Source organism: Kryptolebias marmoratus, linkage group LG12 (assembly GCF_001649575.2).
Source record: "Kryptolebias marmoratus isolate JLee-2015 linkage group LG12, ASM164957v2, whole genome shotgun sequence".
Taxonomy (NCBI): domain Eukaryota; kingdom Metazoa; phylum Chordata; class Actinopteri; order Cyprinodontiformes; family Rivulidae; genus Kryptolebias; species Kryptolebias marmoratus.
In genome coordinates, this window is record NC_051441.1 from 1,504,179 (window position 1) to 1,522,146 (window position 17,968).

General features: G+C 41.6%; 3 protein-coding genes across 7 annotated transcripts in view; 2 read left to right on the forward strand and 1 right to left on the reverse strand.

The window, feature by feature from the left end:
- The window catches only part of LOC108237814 (phosphatidylcholine transfer protein), an 11,621-nt gene extending 4,329 nt beyond the window's left edge, over positions 1-7,292 (forward strand). Inside the window, exons 3-6 of the mRNA XM_017419512.3 lie at positions 241-320; positions 404-575; positions 5,748-5,815; positions 6,608-7,292. Coding sequence (XP_017275001.1) covers positions 241-320; positions 404-575; positions 5,748-5,815; positions 6,608-6,682 — 395 coding nt within the window. The 3' untranslated portion in view covers positions 6,683-7,292. The remainder of the gene's footprint in view (positions 1-240; positions 321-403; positions 576-5,747; positions 5,816-6,607) is intronic.
- Positions 1,690-4,741, reverse strand: LOC108237813 (E3 ubiquitin-protein ligase TRIM21-like). Its single transcript, XM_017419511.3, has 2 exons — positions 4,404-4,741; positions 1,690-3,598 (listed from the first exon to the last, which is right to left on the reverse strand). Exon 2 carries the CDS (start codon positions 3,587-3,589, stop codon positions 1,955-1,957), a length of 1,635 nt encoding a protein of 544 aa, XP_017275000.1. The 5' UTR covers positions 3,590-3,598; positions 4,404-4,741; the 3' UTR covers positions 1,690-1,954.
- Positions 7,293-7,861: 569 nt separating the features above from the next.
- Positions 7,862-17,968, forward strand: part of rbfox3a (RNA binding fox-1 homolog 3a) — a 562,538-nt gene continuing 552,431 nt past the window's right edge. For all 5 annotated transcript variants that reach the window (XM_017419378.3, XM_017419373.3, XM_025006644.2 and 2 more), the window contains exons 1-2: positions 7,862-8,005; positions 8,700-8,777. The gene's annotated coding sequence lies outside the window, so the exon portion shown is untranslated. The remainder of the gene's footprint in view (positions 8,006-8,699; positions 8,778-17,968) is intronic.

Sequence of the window (17,968 nt, forward strand, 5' to 3'; positions counted from 1 at the left end):
TTTAAAGCAGGGATTACATGTAAACAAACAAACAAACATGAGAGGAAATCTTTGGATTTTAAAGCAGGGATTACATGTAAACAAACAAACAAACATGAGAGGAAATCTTTGGATTTTAAAGCAGGGATTACATGTAAACAAACAAACAAACATGAGAGGAAGTCTTTGGGTTTTAAAGCAGGGATTACATGTAAACAAACATGTCAGTTTTACCTTCTGTTTGTCCTTTTTTCCAATCAGAGCTGAAGGAGATGGACTTTGATGGACAGAAAGTGATCTACTGGGAAGTGAAGTACCCGTTTCCTCTGTCCAACAGAGACGTATCCTTCGCTCCTCTCTCTGGACTCGGTTTCTGCTGAAGGTTTGGTTTACGGACCGTGTTCCCTAACAGTTCGAACCCCAGTACGTGTACATGAGGGAGAGGAGAGACCTGGATGTGGATGGGAGGAAGATCTGGGTGATCCTGGCCAGGAGCTCCCCGAAGACGCCGTGTGACGAGAAGAAGGGCGTGCTGCGGGTCAACGACTACAAGCAGAGCGTCGCCCTGGAGAGCGACGGAGCTGGTGGAACTAAAGGTGAGTGATTACCTGAGTGAAACAGGTCCGAGGATGACTGAAGACTCAGGTCCTGTTCACACCTGACGTTAACAAGCATCCCGGCTGATTGAGCCTCAAGCAGACGTGCGTTCACACCTGGTTTTGATCCGATCTCAGTTAAACACAGAACCACGTCACACACTGGGCTGTCCCATTTAATCATCTGAACTATTATTATTTTAACATTTACACAGTTAAGTTTAAAATGATAAAATTATTAAATTTAGGTTTATTCTAATTTTTTCTTTGAGTAATTTAGTTAGTTAGTAATTTAGTTTTAGTCTGTAGATCAAAAAATATTAAACATGACAGAAGTTTATGTTCAAATAGGTAAAAGTAAACAAACAAACAAACAAAAACCAGTGTTGTATTGGTAGAAATAATAACGATTTAAAATGGACTGTCCAAACCATGGAGGACAGGGACCGTCCAGCCTGCCTCTCTGATGGTATGGGGGTGCATTAGTGCCTCAGCATGGGCAGCTTACACATCTGGAAAGGCTCCATCAATGCAGAAAAGTATCTCCAGGTTTTAGAACATCTGCTCCCATCCAGATGTTGTTCTCAGGGAAGGCCTTTCATGTTTCAGCAAGACGCTGCTGAACAGCATCCCTTCCAACAGCAGGACTTCATAGTAGAGGAGTCCTGGTGCTGAACCGACCCGCCTGCAGTCCAGACCTCTCACCAACTGAAAACATTTGATGCACCATGAAGCAAATTTACCCATTTTTATGTCAGGTTGGTGATTTATAACTTCTTCTTTATAAACATGAATCTGCAAAGAACTTTTGTTCCAAAATATAAAACAAACGATCGACACTCAGCAAAACAACTTCTGTTAACTTCATTTTCTTTCTTTCATTTCATAATCAACACACTCCATATTTACAGCTGGGATCATAAAAACATACAGACTGACCTCAACATCTGAACCAGGATGATTGTAAAACTCAAGAGTTAAAAACATTTATGTCCCGTTTTATTCTAAACTGGAAGCTGAACGTTTGAGAGGAAAAATAAAATAACACAAGGAGTTATAAGTAATGATGACAGTTTGTATTTAACACCAAATAAATGTGGAGGAAACCCAGAAATCCAGCTGTTTATTTGTTTATTAAGATCCCCATTAGCTGCAGTAGAACTCCAGCTGCTCTTACTGGGGTCCAACAGAATTATATTTACATAAAAGAAAAATCTGCACATTTCCCTTAAACAAAACAAAAACAGGAAAAGATATTTACACTTTCCCTTTACACAACCTGTTGCAATCATTATTTCTACATTCTGCAAGATTATACATATCATGTGAGCATAAACACACACAGATTCTTTGTTCCTGAAGCTCCATCAGAGGAAACATCAGGCTGATTGATTGACAGGACAGATGATCAGAGGAGCTGAGTTTTTACCTCCATCATTAAGTGAAGGACTGAAGTACGGGTAAAGTTTGTCAGTGAAGCAGCAGCCAGTAAAGGAGTAGATCAGAGCTGCAGCATCAACATCATAAAAGGAGACCAGACCCTCCTCATAATCCACAAACACCCCCACCTTCTCAGGACCAGACTGGAGACTGAGACGGACTGGAGGACCAGCTGCAACTTTGTACTCATTTCTGTTTCTCAACCAAACAGTCCAGAAACCATCCTCAGGAATCAGTGTGATCTCTCCCTTCCTGTTGATGGACTCTCTGGCCACTCCTAAATCCCAGTCAGTTTTTCCTTTAACCTGAACCTCAAAGTAAAATCTGCCTGAAGAGAAACTCTGATTTCCTAAAATACAGGAACACTGGGAAAATCTCTCTGGGTTGTCTGGAAGCTCCTTCCTCACATCACCATGACTCACTTGTTTTCCATCATCAGACAGGATGAGTTCAGGATTTGCAGTTTCAGGATCCAGAATCAGATCCACCTCAGACTGTTGGACCCTCTTCAGCTCAGCCTCAAACAGCTTCTTCATGGTTCTCCTGAGGTCCAGCTGAGCCAAAGCTCTCACCACAGTCCCCTCATATGATGGAGGATGAACTCTGACCTCGGTCCAGTCCTTGGTGGGTGGAGCAGCTTTCAGGGAGCTGAAGCTTTGGAGGAGGTGGAGGTGGTCTTCAGAGCAGGAGAGCTGCTTCACCTCAGAGCTCCTCTTCATCAGCTCAGAGATCTCCTGTTCCAGATCTTTGATGAAGTCTTCAGCCTGTTTCTCTGTAGTTTTCTGTTTGTCTTCAACCTCCTTTATGAAGCTCTTCTTGTTCCTCTCAGCAGCCTCCATCAGATCAGTGAAGACCTGAACACCTTCTGCTTTCTCTCTGTCTGCAGCTTCGTTACTGATCTTCACCGACTCTTTGAGCTCCTGGATCTTCAGTCGTCTGTTCTGGATCATCTGCTGAACTTCAGCCTCTGTCTTCCTCAGCTCTGCCTTCTTTCCTTCATATTCTTCTCTCAGAGGAACAAACTCATGGGTCTTGTGGTCCAAAACAGGACAGAGCATGCAGACACATGTCTGGTCGGTCTTACAGAACAGCTCCAGAGGTTTATCGTGCTTCGAACACATCCTGTCCTCCAGGTTCTCCACAGGATCCACCAGCTGATGTCTTTTCAGACGTGCAGCTGTCAGATGAGGCTCCAGGTGAGTCTGACAGTAGGACAGCAGACACACCAGGCAGGACTTCAGGGCCTTCAGTTTGGTTCCTGAGCAGACGTCACAGGGAACTTCTCCTGGTTCTGCAGCTTGTTGCTCTGAGCTGCTGCTGGTTTTCTGCTCAGCTTCATGTCTGAACTGAGCAACCATCTCTTTGATGAAGGTGTTGACTTCCATTTGAGGTCTTGTCTTAAACACCTTCTTGCAGATGGGACACTGGCAGCTGCTGTGAGAGTCCCAGTGTTGGGTGATGCAGGTTTTGCAGAAGTTGTGTCCACATGGTGTGCTGACCGGATCAGTGAACAGGTCCAGACAGATGGAGCACCGGAACTGATCCTCAGATCTCAGGTTGCTGCCAGCAGACATGTCTGAACTCTGAGAGTCAAAGAATCAACAACAACAGGTTCAACATTGATCATTGTTTAATCCTTCACATCAACCAAATCCTGAAGGTTAGTAGTGTGAACGCTGAGTCAGCTCAATGGTTTCCTGTGTTATCTTTCTACCAGGGCAGCAGAGCCTCAGGAGGTACGGGTTCATACTGTGACCGGTGGGTTGCCAGTTTGAACCCCTGATCTGTCCATCGTAGCCATTGTGTCCTTGGGCAAGACACTTCAACTGTCTTGCCTACTGGTGGTGGTCAGAGGGTTCTGTGGCGCCGGTGTAATGGCCGCCTCACTTCTGTCAATCTGTGGCTACAATCATTAGTTGGTTAGTGTGTGGATGACTGATTGTAGTCTGAATTTGGAGAACTCAGACTTGACAAAGTTCTATACAAGTCTAGGCCATTTCCTCTATTTTTTTGTCTAACTACTTCTGCAGCCTTTGTGCTTTTTTAGCTGTTCATATATAAAAACATTCAGCTCATTCAGGAGATTTATATTTTCAAAATAAATATTTTCCACACAGAATATTTTCAGATTTTTGTTCATTTCTACAAAAACATTGTTCTGTTTGGAATCTACTTCAACATATGAAGCTACTTTTAGCTTGTCTTTTGGCCCCTTTAGCTCTTAGCTCCTGTTCTGCATCTTTTAGCTTTAACAAATCTCAGTGAAGTCATTCAGCTCTCAGCGTTCAAACTGTTTTTACAGGAAAGAGAAACTTCCTAATTGACTGAATCTCTGAGTTTAGTATTAAAGCTGCCTGTAGAAACAGTAAAATAATCAGCTGAACTCACCAGGATTAGAATCAGATGTGAGGAAAGAAAAGATGAACTCAGGTTATTTTTCTTCAGATGAAAACGGAGAGGTTTGTTTCAGCTGCAGCTCTGCTCGGACACAGAAAAAATTTCAGTTTCATTTCAGAAATATAACGCTGGAACTTGTTCATCCAGTCTTGCTCCACCTCCTCCTGCAGGTTTGTGTTGTTCAGACTGAATTATAGAGAGATCCATCCGTCACAAGACAAGTTTCAGTGTTCAGAGAGCTTTTAGTGACTTTATGCCCCATTCTCTGTAGTTTATATCAGTTTCCTGACTTTAACCTGGAATATAAGAAGTAACCAGGCTTTATCAGTTTCAGCACTTTTTAAACTCCAGAATCAAGTGAAGCAACAGAATGCTCCTCACATGGTTGTTCTGTGGAGTATTTTATCATACAGTGACCACCGCGGGTCCAGGCAGCTCTAAAACAATCAGAACAAACTTCAGGCTGAAGAGAAACTCTCCACAGAGGGTCCTGATGATTCACTGATGAACAAACCTGAAAAACCAGACATTTTCATCGAGACGGGTTCACAAACAAAGAAAAGCCAAATCTGCAGAATATTTCCACTCTTTGAGTCATTTTAAAGCCTTTGAAGGTTTTTTACTTCATGATTAAACAAGAGAAATAACAATTCTGTGAATATGCAGTCTGAATGCAGGGGGCTGAATGACTTTGCTGAAGAAACTGATAGAAACTAGAAGCAGCAAAAGGCTAACTAAAAGCTATCAGTAACCAAACGGTAGCTGAATGCTAAAAAGTCTGCATCCATGGCTAAAATAACAAAGTATGCAGAAGTAGTTAAATGACAAGAACTGCATGGAAAGCATTAGTTAAAGCTGGTTCATCATGACATCACCAGCTGGGAGATTAATTGAACAATAATAATAATGATTATTTTTTACACAGACTTGCAGTCTGGATTTGTCTGTTCGAGTAGCAACAAGGACACTTTTAACACAAGTTATCTCCAAGCAGTAATCAGACAGAACAACATTAAACACAGACATTATTTTCACAAACAAGCCTGTTTTTATAACACTGGGAGACATTCTGACTCCAAGTAAGGCCTCTCCGGGACTCTGTGGCCTCGACTAACCAGATTGGGACGGTGTTAGTCGTCTACACCAGCTGCTGGTGGACTTGGTGTCATCTGGATACAATCAGATGTTAATGTCAGGTGTGAGCGGGGTCTTGGTAATGTCTTAGTTTACAGCTCAAAGCTCATGTTAATTGATCTAATGAAGGATGTTTTCAATAAATGAGTCGGTCTCGAGTTGCGGTCCTCCTGTTAGGTTTAACTCTGTGATGTGTTTCAGTTTTCATGAACTATTTCGACAACCCTGGTGGGATGATTCCTACCTGGCTGGTGAACTGGGCCGCAAAGGTGAGGTGATGCATCCCTTACACATTAAATGCTAAATGGACTGTACTTGCATAACACCTTTGTATCCAATCAGGCCACTCAAAGCGCTTCCCAACATTTATCCATCCTCATATTCACACAGCACTGAATCTCAGCAAAGCTAATCATTCTTTGGAGACTAATCAGTGCTTTAAACTGCCTTCGTACACCGATGGGACACGTTGGAGGCTGTGAGGGGTTCACTGGGACACTTTGACCCAGGAATCGAACCTCCAGCTGTCTCATTGGAGGACGACTGCTCTAACCGCTGATCCACAGAGTTTTACATAAAGTGAAACGCTCCCAGGGTTTTAAGTGTCTCATACGGAGCCCATAAGGCAGGGGTGTCCAATCCTGGTCCTCAGGACCACCATCCTGCAGGTTCTTCTTGTTCCTCTGCTCCAACACACCTGATCCGATGGTTAAATTCCCTCTTCATGTTCTGCACAAGCCTGGTAATCACCCACTGATTCAGATCAGGTGTGTTGGAGCAGAGGAACAAGGAAAACCTGCAGGATGGTGGCTTTGAGGACCAGGATTGGCCACCCCTGCCCTAAGGGGATGTAGCTGACAGGAAACATTAAAATAGTGATGCATCAGAAAACGTTTGGTGTGCAGAGGAGATTATCGAGTGCTGACCCGGGTCTGACGGGTCACCGGGAGCCCCCTCCCCCCGCCTGCTTGACGCTGACGTCAACAGTCCCCCTCCTGGGTGGGTCTCCCTGGCTCATCGTGTTCACTGATGTTTGTATTTAAATGTTGTTTTTCCTGCAGTCTGGGGTCCCAGGTTTCCTTAAAGACATGCAGAAGGCCTGCGGCGACTACACCAACTACTGTCAGAAGAAGTGAAAGCAGCCGAGGGGGAGGGGCTCGCGTTCAAAGGGCTTTCGGCGCCTTCATTGCTGTTGTTGTTGTTTTCTTTTTGGTGGGTGAATGTGTGTCGCTGCGGCTGCTTGTTTTCGTCACTCCGTTGATTCAGGCATTATGTGCATGACGGCCGGCGGGTGGGAATCGTTGTGTTTCAGGGTTCTGCTGAACCAGAACCGAGCTCTCTTTGGGCTCCAGCTCTTCTGGGATTCAGCAGCTTTACGTGGATTTAAAATAAATGCTGATCATTCCGTTACGTTGTGACACAATCTGCTTGTTTTTGCACGTGATTTCATGCTGTCAGTTCTTGTTTTGAACTCGTTTACTCTGGGACAGATGCAACATGTTTTCAATTATTCTTGGGATGTTTTTATTGTCCATTTCAGTTCACTGGGACTTACTTTTTTATTGCAATGAAATGAATTAAACTGATGATTTAGAAGGTTGATGGGTTTATTAATGCTCCAAGAGTTACTTGATTATCTCAGACAATGTTTCATTTTACTTTATTTTACATAAATACCTCTGACCTCCTTTCAGGTGAATGTGGTTTAAGCTGTTAATGACAGAAATAAAGTTAAATTTCAATTTATATGTGTGTCTTGATTATTATTTTTTGGCTCAGTAATATATTTAGTAGAACATCAGTGAGTGTTTCTGATGTTGTACAAAGTTAAGATGCAGCTTTTCTTAAAAAACAAAAACAAAACAAAACAAACAAACATCAACCTCAGACCTGAGATGCTTTTATTTTGTTGGTTTTTTACCAAAACATCCAGATTAAAAGCCTTTGGATGAACATCTACAGCTGGTTCTTCTTTCTTCTTCTTCTGTTCTATTATGGCGGATCACAAGCAACTTTAAGGTGCATACCGCCACCTACTGTACATGAGTGTGTAGCAACACTACTTTACATCCATTAAATTCTATTTTTTAATCTTGTATTTTGAAGGAAAGTAAATAATGCTTTCCTTAATCTATATATATCCATTATGTTTCCTTCATTTCCCAATATTCCTTTCTATGGTTCTTCATTTCTGGATTCAACCTGATTAAAGATGGCCGCCACAGCTGCTCAAACTCGCTCCATCATCAACTAATTGGTTTCAGCTGCTTCCAATCAGAGCCGCGCATGCGCACTGCGCAAGGATTCTGGCGGTTCTTTTCCGGTTGGAACTCCATGTTCCGGTGAAGTACGTTCAGAACCAGGATGTTTGTGTCCGGCAGCCTGAAACATGGAGGCAGGAAATGTTTAAAGAAGCTTAAAGAGAAAGAGGTGAAGTTCAGCTGAGCTCACCTGAGCAGGTAAGGTTCTGACCCCCCCCCCCCCAGGGTCTTCTCAAACTAATGTCGAGGAAGGCGAAGAACGCGGATTAAAAACGAAAGTTTGGTTTTAAAGGGTTTACCGGAATATTTTAAATGCTTAATGGAGAAAACAGGAAGTGTATGTGGTGCCGTTTATAAAGTTACACAGAAATTAATATGTTGGTTTATTTATTTTATGTTATTCAGACATTTATAAATGTCCTAGTTCCGAACTAGTTAAATATTTAGTTCGGAACTATGACATTTATAAATGTATGGATACCATAAAATAAGTAAACCATAATATTGCTATTAATTTCTGACTGTGTAACTTGACAAACAGCACCCCATAGAGGTGTACATTAAAAACATTTATCGAAGTAAATAAAAGTTTCTTTTCTTCACATCATGGTTCCCAGGGTTCACAGCTTATTGACCTATAAATTAAAAGTCCTAAAGTCCTGTGACTCCATCTGCTGCTTGAATTATTCAGACTTTTAACCTTTAAAACATCTATGGTCCCTGGTTCAGTGCCGCTAACAGAACCTGAAGGTTTCTGAGCCACACTGGGGCCCAGAGCCCAACACTGGGAGCCATTTATTTTTATGATGCTCAACGTGGGAGCTCCGTGTTTTAAGGTTTAACTGTCTGTTCTGCAAGATTCTTCTTCTAAAGGTTCTTGTTCTTTTCTCAGAAGTACGTGTCCTCGTGTGAGATGGACCGGAGACGTGTCCTCAGTCCACATCAGATCCTCTCCAGGAACCCAGAGCAGGTCAGTGGCTGCAGCTCTGTAATATACTCTGAAACTCTTCGTCTCACAAACAGAACGATGACTTGGCTAAATCCAAGTGGAAGAATTTAATTTTCTTTCTGGTGCTTCTGCAAAATTATGTATAAATGAAGTTTCAAAACCTCTATTAGATGATAAGATGAAGTAGCAACAATAAAAACAAGATGCAGCTTGTATTTCAAACAGAATAATTCAGTATTTTAACGTCGTTAATCTAAAACAGCTGTTTGTATGAGGAAGAAAAGCCCTGATTCTCAGCACGAGTTAACGCCACGCTGCCTCATTTCTCTGCTTCTAATCCTCCAGATTATTCCTTTTAATGCAGAGTTCAAACTAGTGTTGTACAGATTTATATCCACTGCTGGTTTTGTTGTTTTCATTATAAGTTGTACAAGAATATTCTGTTGATAACGTCACGTGTTCAGGAGAAATAAATACAACAAGAGAAATTAGATTATCTGTGAAAAACTGAATGATGGGAGCTGAAGGAGCTGAAACTGGGATGTTGAGGAAGCTGAACACCAGCTAAAAGTAGCAAAATACCAGCTAAAACTAAGAAAACGCTGCCTAAAGCCTCAACTAAATGTTGCAAAAGGCTAACTAAGAGTAAGAAAACAGTAGCTAAAGATAAAAAGAGCTAAAAGCTAAAAGTCGGATAAGAAAACAGTCAGTTTGTTGAAGCAGAACATGTTTTTCAGTGTATTTCTTTGTAGATAAAGTAAAATATTTAGAAAAGCTTGAAAGTTCTGGAGGCCCGGGTGGCGTCTGGTAAAGCGTAGATGGAGTCCATGTTGCTCAGTGGGTTCTCCGTGAAGCGGGTCGGGTTTGTTTCTGTGCTGAAGCTGTGAGACGTTGGATCAAAAGTTTCTGTAAACTCATCCTGATGATGATGCTGCTGTAAGAGTGAAACATTTCCCTTTCCTTGAATATATTTAGATAAAAATATTCTTTAATTTGATATCAAACCTAAGAAATGTTTGTGTAAACCCTTTAAGCTCGAGTTTGAATAAGAACATTGAGTCTCGGTGCCTCATCTGTGATGTTTTTACTCCCTCTGCTGTTGAAAATCTGAACTACCTTTTTAATATTCAGTGTGTGGCTCAGACACACGGTTGTAAAGATAAAGTCCAAACGTGGTTTAAGATAAGAAGAACTTTAACTCTGAGTTATGAGAAGCTGCCGTCTGACTCAATTTGGAGGCTCGACTTGGTGATAATTAAATCTGCGTTCTTCATGAGGCCGTGTCTGATAACCACACACAGGCTGATATTTTTACCCCTCTCCTTACAAGGTCTCGTTAGAATAAACACACACGTTGTTGAATTTTCAGTTTCTATTTGGAGAAATTTCCAGAACAAAGATGGTTGGTGTTGTTGGAACTCGGCAGGAATGACCCGTTCACCTCAGGGTTCTTCTTCTTCTGTTCTTCACTTTCTGTAAATATTTACAGTTTTTACTTCTCAGCTTCAACTCAGTTCAGTGATCAGTGCTCATCAACTGCTGGCCCGCGGGCCTCATCGGACTGGAGCAGGACACTTTGGGGTTAGTTTTGTCCGACAGAATTAGACGGATTGAGTTCCTGTTGCTGCTAAAAGAAGAACATGTTTCTGCTTTGCTTTATTTGACAGAAAGGGTTAGATTATCAGATCAAATGTACCGAGTGTGTGTGTCTGTCTGTGTGTGTGTGTGTGTGTCAGCTTTTCCTCTCCAGAAGCTGATTTAGGATTTTGTTTCATAAATTAACTCTTCAAGGGCTTTTAAGTCTTTAGTGTAAATTTAAAATCTGAGTTTTTAAACATTTATAAAACATGGATTATATTTGCAAATTTCAAGTTAAAATGTATCTTTTAGAGCTTTTAAAGTTCTGTTTTTATTTACATTTTACACATTAGACCAGCTTCTTTGCTTTTAGGTTGCAGATGAGCCATTAAAGTTTTTTGTTTTAGAATTTTGTTCATAAAGACATCATGAAGCTTTTCTGTCGGCACATTTATTAAAAATCCTGCAAAGGTTTGAAGGACAAATCATTCGGTTTTAAAATGTATTGAATCATAAAAATTATCTTTCTGAATGACGTCCTGAACGTTTGTTAGTCTGCAGCAAATCTCCTGCTCCAGACTTCCCAAACTTTGACTCTTTTAAATCAAGAAATGTCTCAATTTTTGATCCTAATTGGTTAATTGGATTTGAAATGGTGGGTTTAATCTCATTTGTTTGTTTGTGGATAAAATCAGCGACGGGGACAAAAAGCAACTTTCTTATCTGCTGGAGTCTTTGTTGAATAATATTCTGTCCTGGAGTCTCTCTGCTGCCAGTTTCTCACAAATGGAAGACAAATATGTTTCTTGGCCGGCCGTGGAGTCGGAGTGGGGCTCTTTTGATTGTAATATACGGAGCTAATTAGCTTCAGAACGGGATCTGTCTGTTAGCGTCAGCTCAGATTTCCCAGGTGCCTCTCTGTCTGCCAGAGTTAACAAAGTAAAAGCTCCACTTGGAAGCTTATTTTTCAGCCTTTTCTTGTGAGTTTTAATAAATTACTGTTAGATATATTAGTCAGCTCAGACTTTGATTCACTTCTTTGTCTCTGAGACGGACGTCGGGTTTAGCTGGAAAGCATTCAGCGCAGATCCTCAGGGACGGCCATTTTAAAGTTAAAACCAGAGGATTTTCAAATGTTTGACCTTCTGTGTTCCTCCGCTGAAGATTTCAAACTAAAAATAGTTTTATTAGAGGCAGATTTGGCTCAGTTCTCACTGTAAGAATTAAAACTAATATTTACAAAGTGCCCATGGATAAGAAATGATTTGAATAAAGTCGTTTTTAAAAGCAGAAAGTCCACATATCAGATTTATCAGCTGATAACGTTCAGCTCTGCTGCCAGTTTTCAGTGGAATAAATCAAAAAGTGAACATTTTAAACTGAGCTCACATGATGGATTTCCTATAAGAGATGTTTTCCCTCAGGTGATGTAATTAAGATAAAAATCTGTTTATTTAAGAAACTACAGAAAATAACTGGCACTGAAAGCCAACGCTGGACTGTACTCAAACAGATTTATATTTTTAATGAGCTGCATTAAACGGCAGCATCTCACTAAACTCAGATCATTTGAAGGAATGCAAGCAGCCTTTAAATATTTTATCTGTTTAAATCATAAACATGAACTCAAAAACCTCCTTTTTATCTGAAACATTTAGAATCTGAGCGACGATATTAATGATTTTCTGGTATCAGAGGAGCCGTTTTTACTGCTTTCCTGACCTGCAGGCTGTGATTTGTGTGCGACTGAAGGCTTTAGGTTTCACCGTTAGTTTTCCAAAAGTTCTGTTTCCTGGTGCGAGGAACGCTGACCTTTGACCCTTTCTGGACATGGTGGCTGTAAGATGAGCCGTCTCATCGGTCTGTAAAGTGACTCGGTGAAGCAGATGCAGGTCTGTCTCTGTGCACGCTCGAAGTTCACCATCAGCTGACAAATACCTTTAAAACGGAGCCGGGTTTCTTGTGTCACACATCAGCGTGGTACGTGTGCAGCCGTCAGTTTATTTTACATCTTTATTTCTATTATGACCCGTTTTCACCAACCGAGCTGTTTGTCTGACGAGACGCTGCATCACTCAAACCTTTAAGAGTTACATTTGTTTTGTGGATATTTATTATAAAGTTAAACAAACTGCAGGTTGAATATTTCTATTAGACGCCCTGTTTTCAGTCTCTTTGGCTGTTTCTGTAGGTACTCGTAGTTGGCAGATGTCAGTTTCTTTGCAAACTTTGTCTTAATTTTCTTCTTTTTGCACCAGTCTTTAAGACATGTTAATAAGTAAACATTAAGCCTGAATAAAAATAAAAAAAGCTGCATTTTTTAAAAATTTTACACTGCAGTTCTGTTGATGAAAACATGTTTGTTTTGTAGACTTAAGAAAACGAAGCAGTAAAGAGAATTTTAGCCAGAATGCATGAAGTGAAAGTGTTAAACTCTGCTGCATGCTTGGACTCGTGCAGAAGTGATTGCATAACCTCAGTCCTCCAAGGCAGCGCTGCAGACTGCATGGCTAATGCTGGTGATTTGTATTCCTAAGTGTTCATTAAAACTAATTGTTTTTCTAGCGAGCAGACCACAGCCTGGCACCTCCTCCGAGCTGCAGCTCCTCTGCGGGCCAACATAAGCCCTGCATACCTCCCCGTGCCGGCCCAGACCAGCAGCAGACTGAGGGTCGGGTCCGCTCCTCGTTCTGCTGTGGTTTCTGGCAGCCGGCAGCAGATTCCTCCGCGTCTATCAGTGCAATCAGCAGAGCAGACCCGCAGTCAGCCAGCAGCACAATCAGGTGATGGCTTTCTGCTTCGGTTCCTCTTTACCACAGTGAGTCGTGGACCTCAGAACAGAAACCTGAAGCATCTTAATCTTTAATATCGCCCGCTGCCAGAGGCAAAGAGGAAATAAGGTTTGAGGATGAACAGCTACAACTGATTAACTTTTTTAACCCAATTCAAGATGGCCACCACAGCTAATCAACCTTAGCAAACACCAGCATGGCTATAATCAGCTGATTTTACAGCCACTGAGCTACAGGGTGGAGTGGTAGTAGCTGAGCATCTTCAACACTTTGAGCTCGAAGGTTATTATTTATTATTTACAAGGTTTGAGCAAACAGCTACAAATCTGCCCCGTCAGCAGATGATGAGGAGGTGGGCGACGTGCATTCCCTCTGGGTCCAGACGCTCGTCACCCCGACCCGAGCCGTGCGTGCCGACAGGCGAGTCGTCACTCCAGCGGTGGAAGATGTGAAGCGTTCAGAAAATAAGGGTGTTGGTTAGAAATGCTTGTAATGCAGAGACATGTTTACTGAGGAATGATAAGTAGTGTGATTTGGGGTTGGCACCAGTCAAGTGCTTTTCTTGGAGCAGAGCTTTACCTGCAGTGATTATTTGGATTAGAGTAATTCATACCAGTACCACTCAAGAAACAGCTGAAAAATACACACCCTGCAGGAAAACGACGATTTTTTTCCCCTGATTTTAACGTTTGCATAGTTTCATATCAGTTGGCTTTAAACAACTGAACTACTAGGATGACGGTTTTTTCTTTCTGTTATAGGAATAGTTGTTTTGATGATTGTTTTTTCTATTAGCAGAAATGTTGCATGAATTGATTTTAAGAAATGAATGACTTCACCTAGAGAAAAACTTGAAGCAAATCTGCAATTTTTGCAAACCTTTGTTGCCCAGCTTCTTCATGAAACTGTTTAATTGTCTCCAGTTTATTAAGATGGGATCATTTGAAACTGTTAAATCCATCTTTTTTTGTTTTATGCTGCATTTGTTGCTATAATTGTTAAATTAGGAAAACTGTCTCGTTTTCTGTTTTGCAGCTAAACAGATTTAATGTTCGTATTTCTTCTTTCCCAACAATCTGAGGCAGCATTAAAACCTGTCTATAAACCCGTCAGCAGCGGATTCCTCAGTTAAAGTGGTCAGCGATGGGTGGAGGTGCATCTAAAATACACAAATACTTCCAATAAAACATCTGATGGCGGCCTGCAGACACCGGTGTCCCTCATCGTGTCCCACTGTGGGAGGACACACACTGTTGTTGACTTTATTCAGTCACTTCTAATAAATATAATTTGTTTGCTGCTGCAGAGACGCTATCCAAATCCTCCTTTATGACGTCTCAGTTTGACTTGAAGTGACAAAAATCTAAGATAAAATGCTGAAGAATGAAGCAACTAAATGTTTATTTAAAACAAGCAAAATTAAGGCTAAAATCAGCAAAACAGTAGCTGAAAGCTAACATCAGCAGACCAGAAACTAAAAGCTAAAACGAGTTTGGGAAGGAATGAGTTGTCTATCTATCAGGAATGTTTTTTTGTAGATAGTTAAATTATTCAACAGGTATAAAAGTTATTAAAGACAGAATGCTTTGATATGATTGGTTAAAATGGTATGCAGAAATGGTTTGATTGGAGGAAACTATAAACAGGAGAACGCTGACTCAGCGTTTATAGCTTCCATGTTTTATAAACTTTATTTTAAAAGCCTGAAGTTTGTGTCATTTCAAACCCGGTTAACTGCAGCAGTTCGGCTCCTCGTAGGAGAACCCGTTAATGTTCCTTATTGGTTCCCTGTTTTTGAAGCTTTCCAGGGTTTCATGGAAGCAGCAGAACGTCTGCCTCGTTTGTTTCCTCCTGAAGAAGTTTATCTTCCACCGCACCTTACAGTCGACTCCAGTGTTCGTGTCGGAGTGGAAACATTTTTCCTTTTCTTTGGTCATTGATTTCATGTTGGTTCAGCAGAGCATCGGAACCTCCTGCATCCACAAACAAACCAGGTAACAAAACGAGGCTCATGTGTTCATAAATTACTCAGTCAACCTCGGTTTAATTTGGTTATTTTATTAGCTTGTTTTTGGAAGCTGGAGATAGGCTGAAATCCAGACTTGTAGGGTTTTCTGAGCTTGGCACGTCCCGCCTCTGCTGCTGCTGCTGTTGTGTTTGTAATTAGTTTAATTCTACAGTTATTAAGCTGGAAGGAATTCAAGCTGCAGTCTGAATTCTCACAGATTGCCATTCAGTCTTGTCTGGATGAGTCTGGTGCCGTGGTGCTTAAGTGGGATGATTTCATATGTTGTAGTTTGTTTTAAGCTTTAAACTGTCAGTGAGACGCACGCAAATGTGTGCAACGTAAAACCAAAACACAGGCGCGGAGAAAAAAGGACCATTTTGTTAGAGACAGAAACCCACAATCACTGAAAACTTAAAACTAACAAAAGGAAGAAAAACAAATCAACCGATAAGTCAGTCATTGCTTTTGTTTTAAACCAGTTCTGATGAGTGAAAGTGGTCCTGACTAAAAGGATGGTTCCTCCTCGAAGAGACTGAAACAAATTGGACCAGAGGGACACGTTAAACTAAGGTGTCCTCAGTCCAGTTATCCGTCAGTCTCCTTCAATTCAGAAATACTTTATTAATCCCAAATTTTGTTGTAGCTCCTAATCCTGGTTTTGTTAAAGAGTTGATAGCTGTGGGCAGGAAGGATCTCCTGTAGCAGTCTGTCCCGATTTGTCCTCGGTCCTGGTGTCCTCAAAGAGCTCCACCAGGTGAGCCTCGCTGGCCTCCTGCGAAGCCATGATGGCCGAGCTCTGGAAGCTCAGGTCGGTCTTGAAGTCCTGGGCGATCTCCTGGACCAGGTGCTGGAAGGGCAGCTTCTGGATGAGCAGCTTGGTGGACTTCTGGTTGTGGTGGATCTCCCTGAGAGCCACGGTCCCAGACCTGTAGAGGTGAGGCTTCTTCCCTCGGCTGGTGGCCGGCGTGTTCCTGTGGGCAGCTGCTTCCTGGGAGCTTCACCTCCGGTCTGCTTGGTTCTGGCCATGACTGGACTTCAGGGTTCTTCACGTTCAACACTGAAGAGTAAAAGATGTTAATCAGCTGCTCCTGATTGTGGAAAATAGCCACCTTGTTGTCATGGTTACACATCACAACAAGATGTCCAAAAGTAAAAGGTTTAGAAGAGTTCAAGAAGAGGTGTGTCCAGGTGTAACCAGGAGTGACCCAATTAAACCAAACCGAACTGACACGACGCAGTCCAAACAGTCCTTTGTGATATTTATGCTCCTCGTTTTGAGTTGACAGTTTTGAGATTATCTGAGGAGACGATCACGTTACATTTAGATAATTAATGAGATTTTAAATGGATAGAAATCCCAACAGCGAGCTAGCATTAGCCTTGATTAGCCTGATGTGTTGACTCGGACCTGCAGTGCATTATGGTCTGTTTTCACCAATATGGTGTAAAACTTCTGCACAAAATGTTTACTGAACCTAGGGTGTTATATAGTGGATGAAAAGTGACTTAATATGTGGAAGAATGGTCATTTCACGATACGTTGGATGGGTGGAAAATTGACCCTTGATTACTAATCTTCACTAAAATCTAAGCTTGTTTAAAGATGATTTAATTAAGGCTTTTTGTTTTTAAGAGGAATAAAATCAACCCCTTTCATGATCCTTTTTGTCTGGCGTACTAATTTTCTCTGAGTTCAGAGTTCCTGATACGTTTCTGCGACCGGACGGTAATAATCCCGTTGTTTGCCTTGAAACACGACACGCCCTCTTGCATAAGTTGGATACGGTCGAGTATTCCTTGATGTTTTTCATATGTGTACTAAGCCCCAGTGGTATTTTGAAAGTGTTTTACTTTGAGAAATATAAACTTGTTTTCCTAAAACGCCAGCGGAGTTGTCCATGTTCTCACTGCTGGAACACAAACAAGCATGCATTTGCTCAGCCTGAACATAATTTAATCTAAAATTGGCCAAAAGAAGGTGCATTTAAAGCTGGACCTGCCGGCTCAGAACTGAGGTAAACCAGATGAATGACCAGCTTTTTGGGCTCCAAATAAACGTAAAACTTTTCTGAAGCAGCTTTTAAAGGATGCAGATGCTTCATATTCTTCTTCTGGCCTGTAATTAAAGAAATGGCCTTCCCTGAAGGAAAGCATTTTCAACTAAGATCTTCTGTAAATTCTTGGCACTCAAATATGTTGGGAATGACTCAAACTAATTTAAATTTTGCTACAAATTCGTTCTATCTTTAAATCTGCAGAGCTGCAAATCTTCTGTGAAAAGTAGAACTAATTTTGTGTTGGAGCAGCGAGCGTCTGAAGCTCCACTTTCAGCTCTAAGATCTGTCATCGGTGTCACAGTTCGGCAGTAATTGTAGACTGCGGCACTGAAATGACCACGCGGTGGAGGTTTTATCAGCCGTGCAGGAGCAGGCTCCCTGCCAGGCTGGATCTGACCACAGACTCCTCAGCTTTCACAGTCAACACTCTCCTGTCCGTTCTCAGCCGCTGCGCCGCCTGCTTTCTGCCGAGAGTTCTGGGAAATGGGTCACGTTATTAATTAGATTAGCTGTGAGGAGGTAAAGATGTCAAAGTGCTGTCTGTCAAACTCCTATCAGTCCCAAAAAAACTCCAGAGAAACAAATCGAGTATATTCAGGGTCGTAGCCAGACTTTAAAAAGTCCTGAGGTCAACCAGTCATTCTCCCCCTGCACATCAGTTACAATGAAGACCAAAACTTCATTAAAATAGAAGCATTTATTTAAAACAAGTGACTTGAATGTGTGTAAATCCATGGGGATCAGCCTCATCTGAAGCAACAGAGGACTCAGGGCACA

Excerpts from the sequence above, each read along its gene's own strand:
- LOC108237813 (XM_017419511.3), bottom strand. The coding sequence starts at position 3,589 with ATGTCTGCTGGCAGCAACCTGAGATCTGAGGATCAGTTCCGGTGCTCC.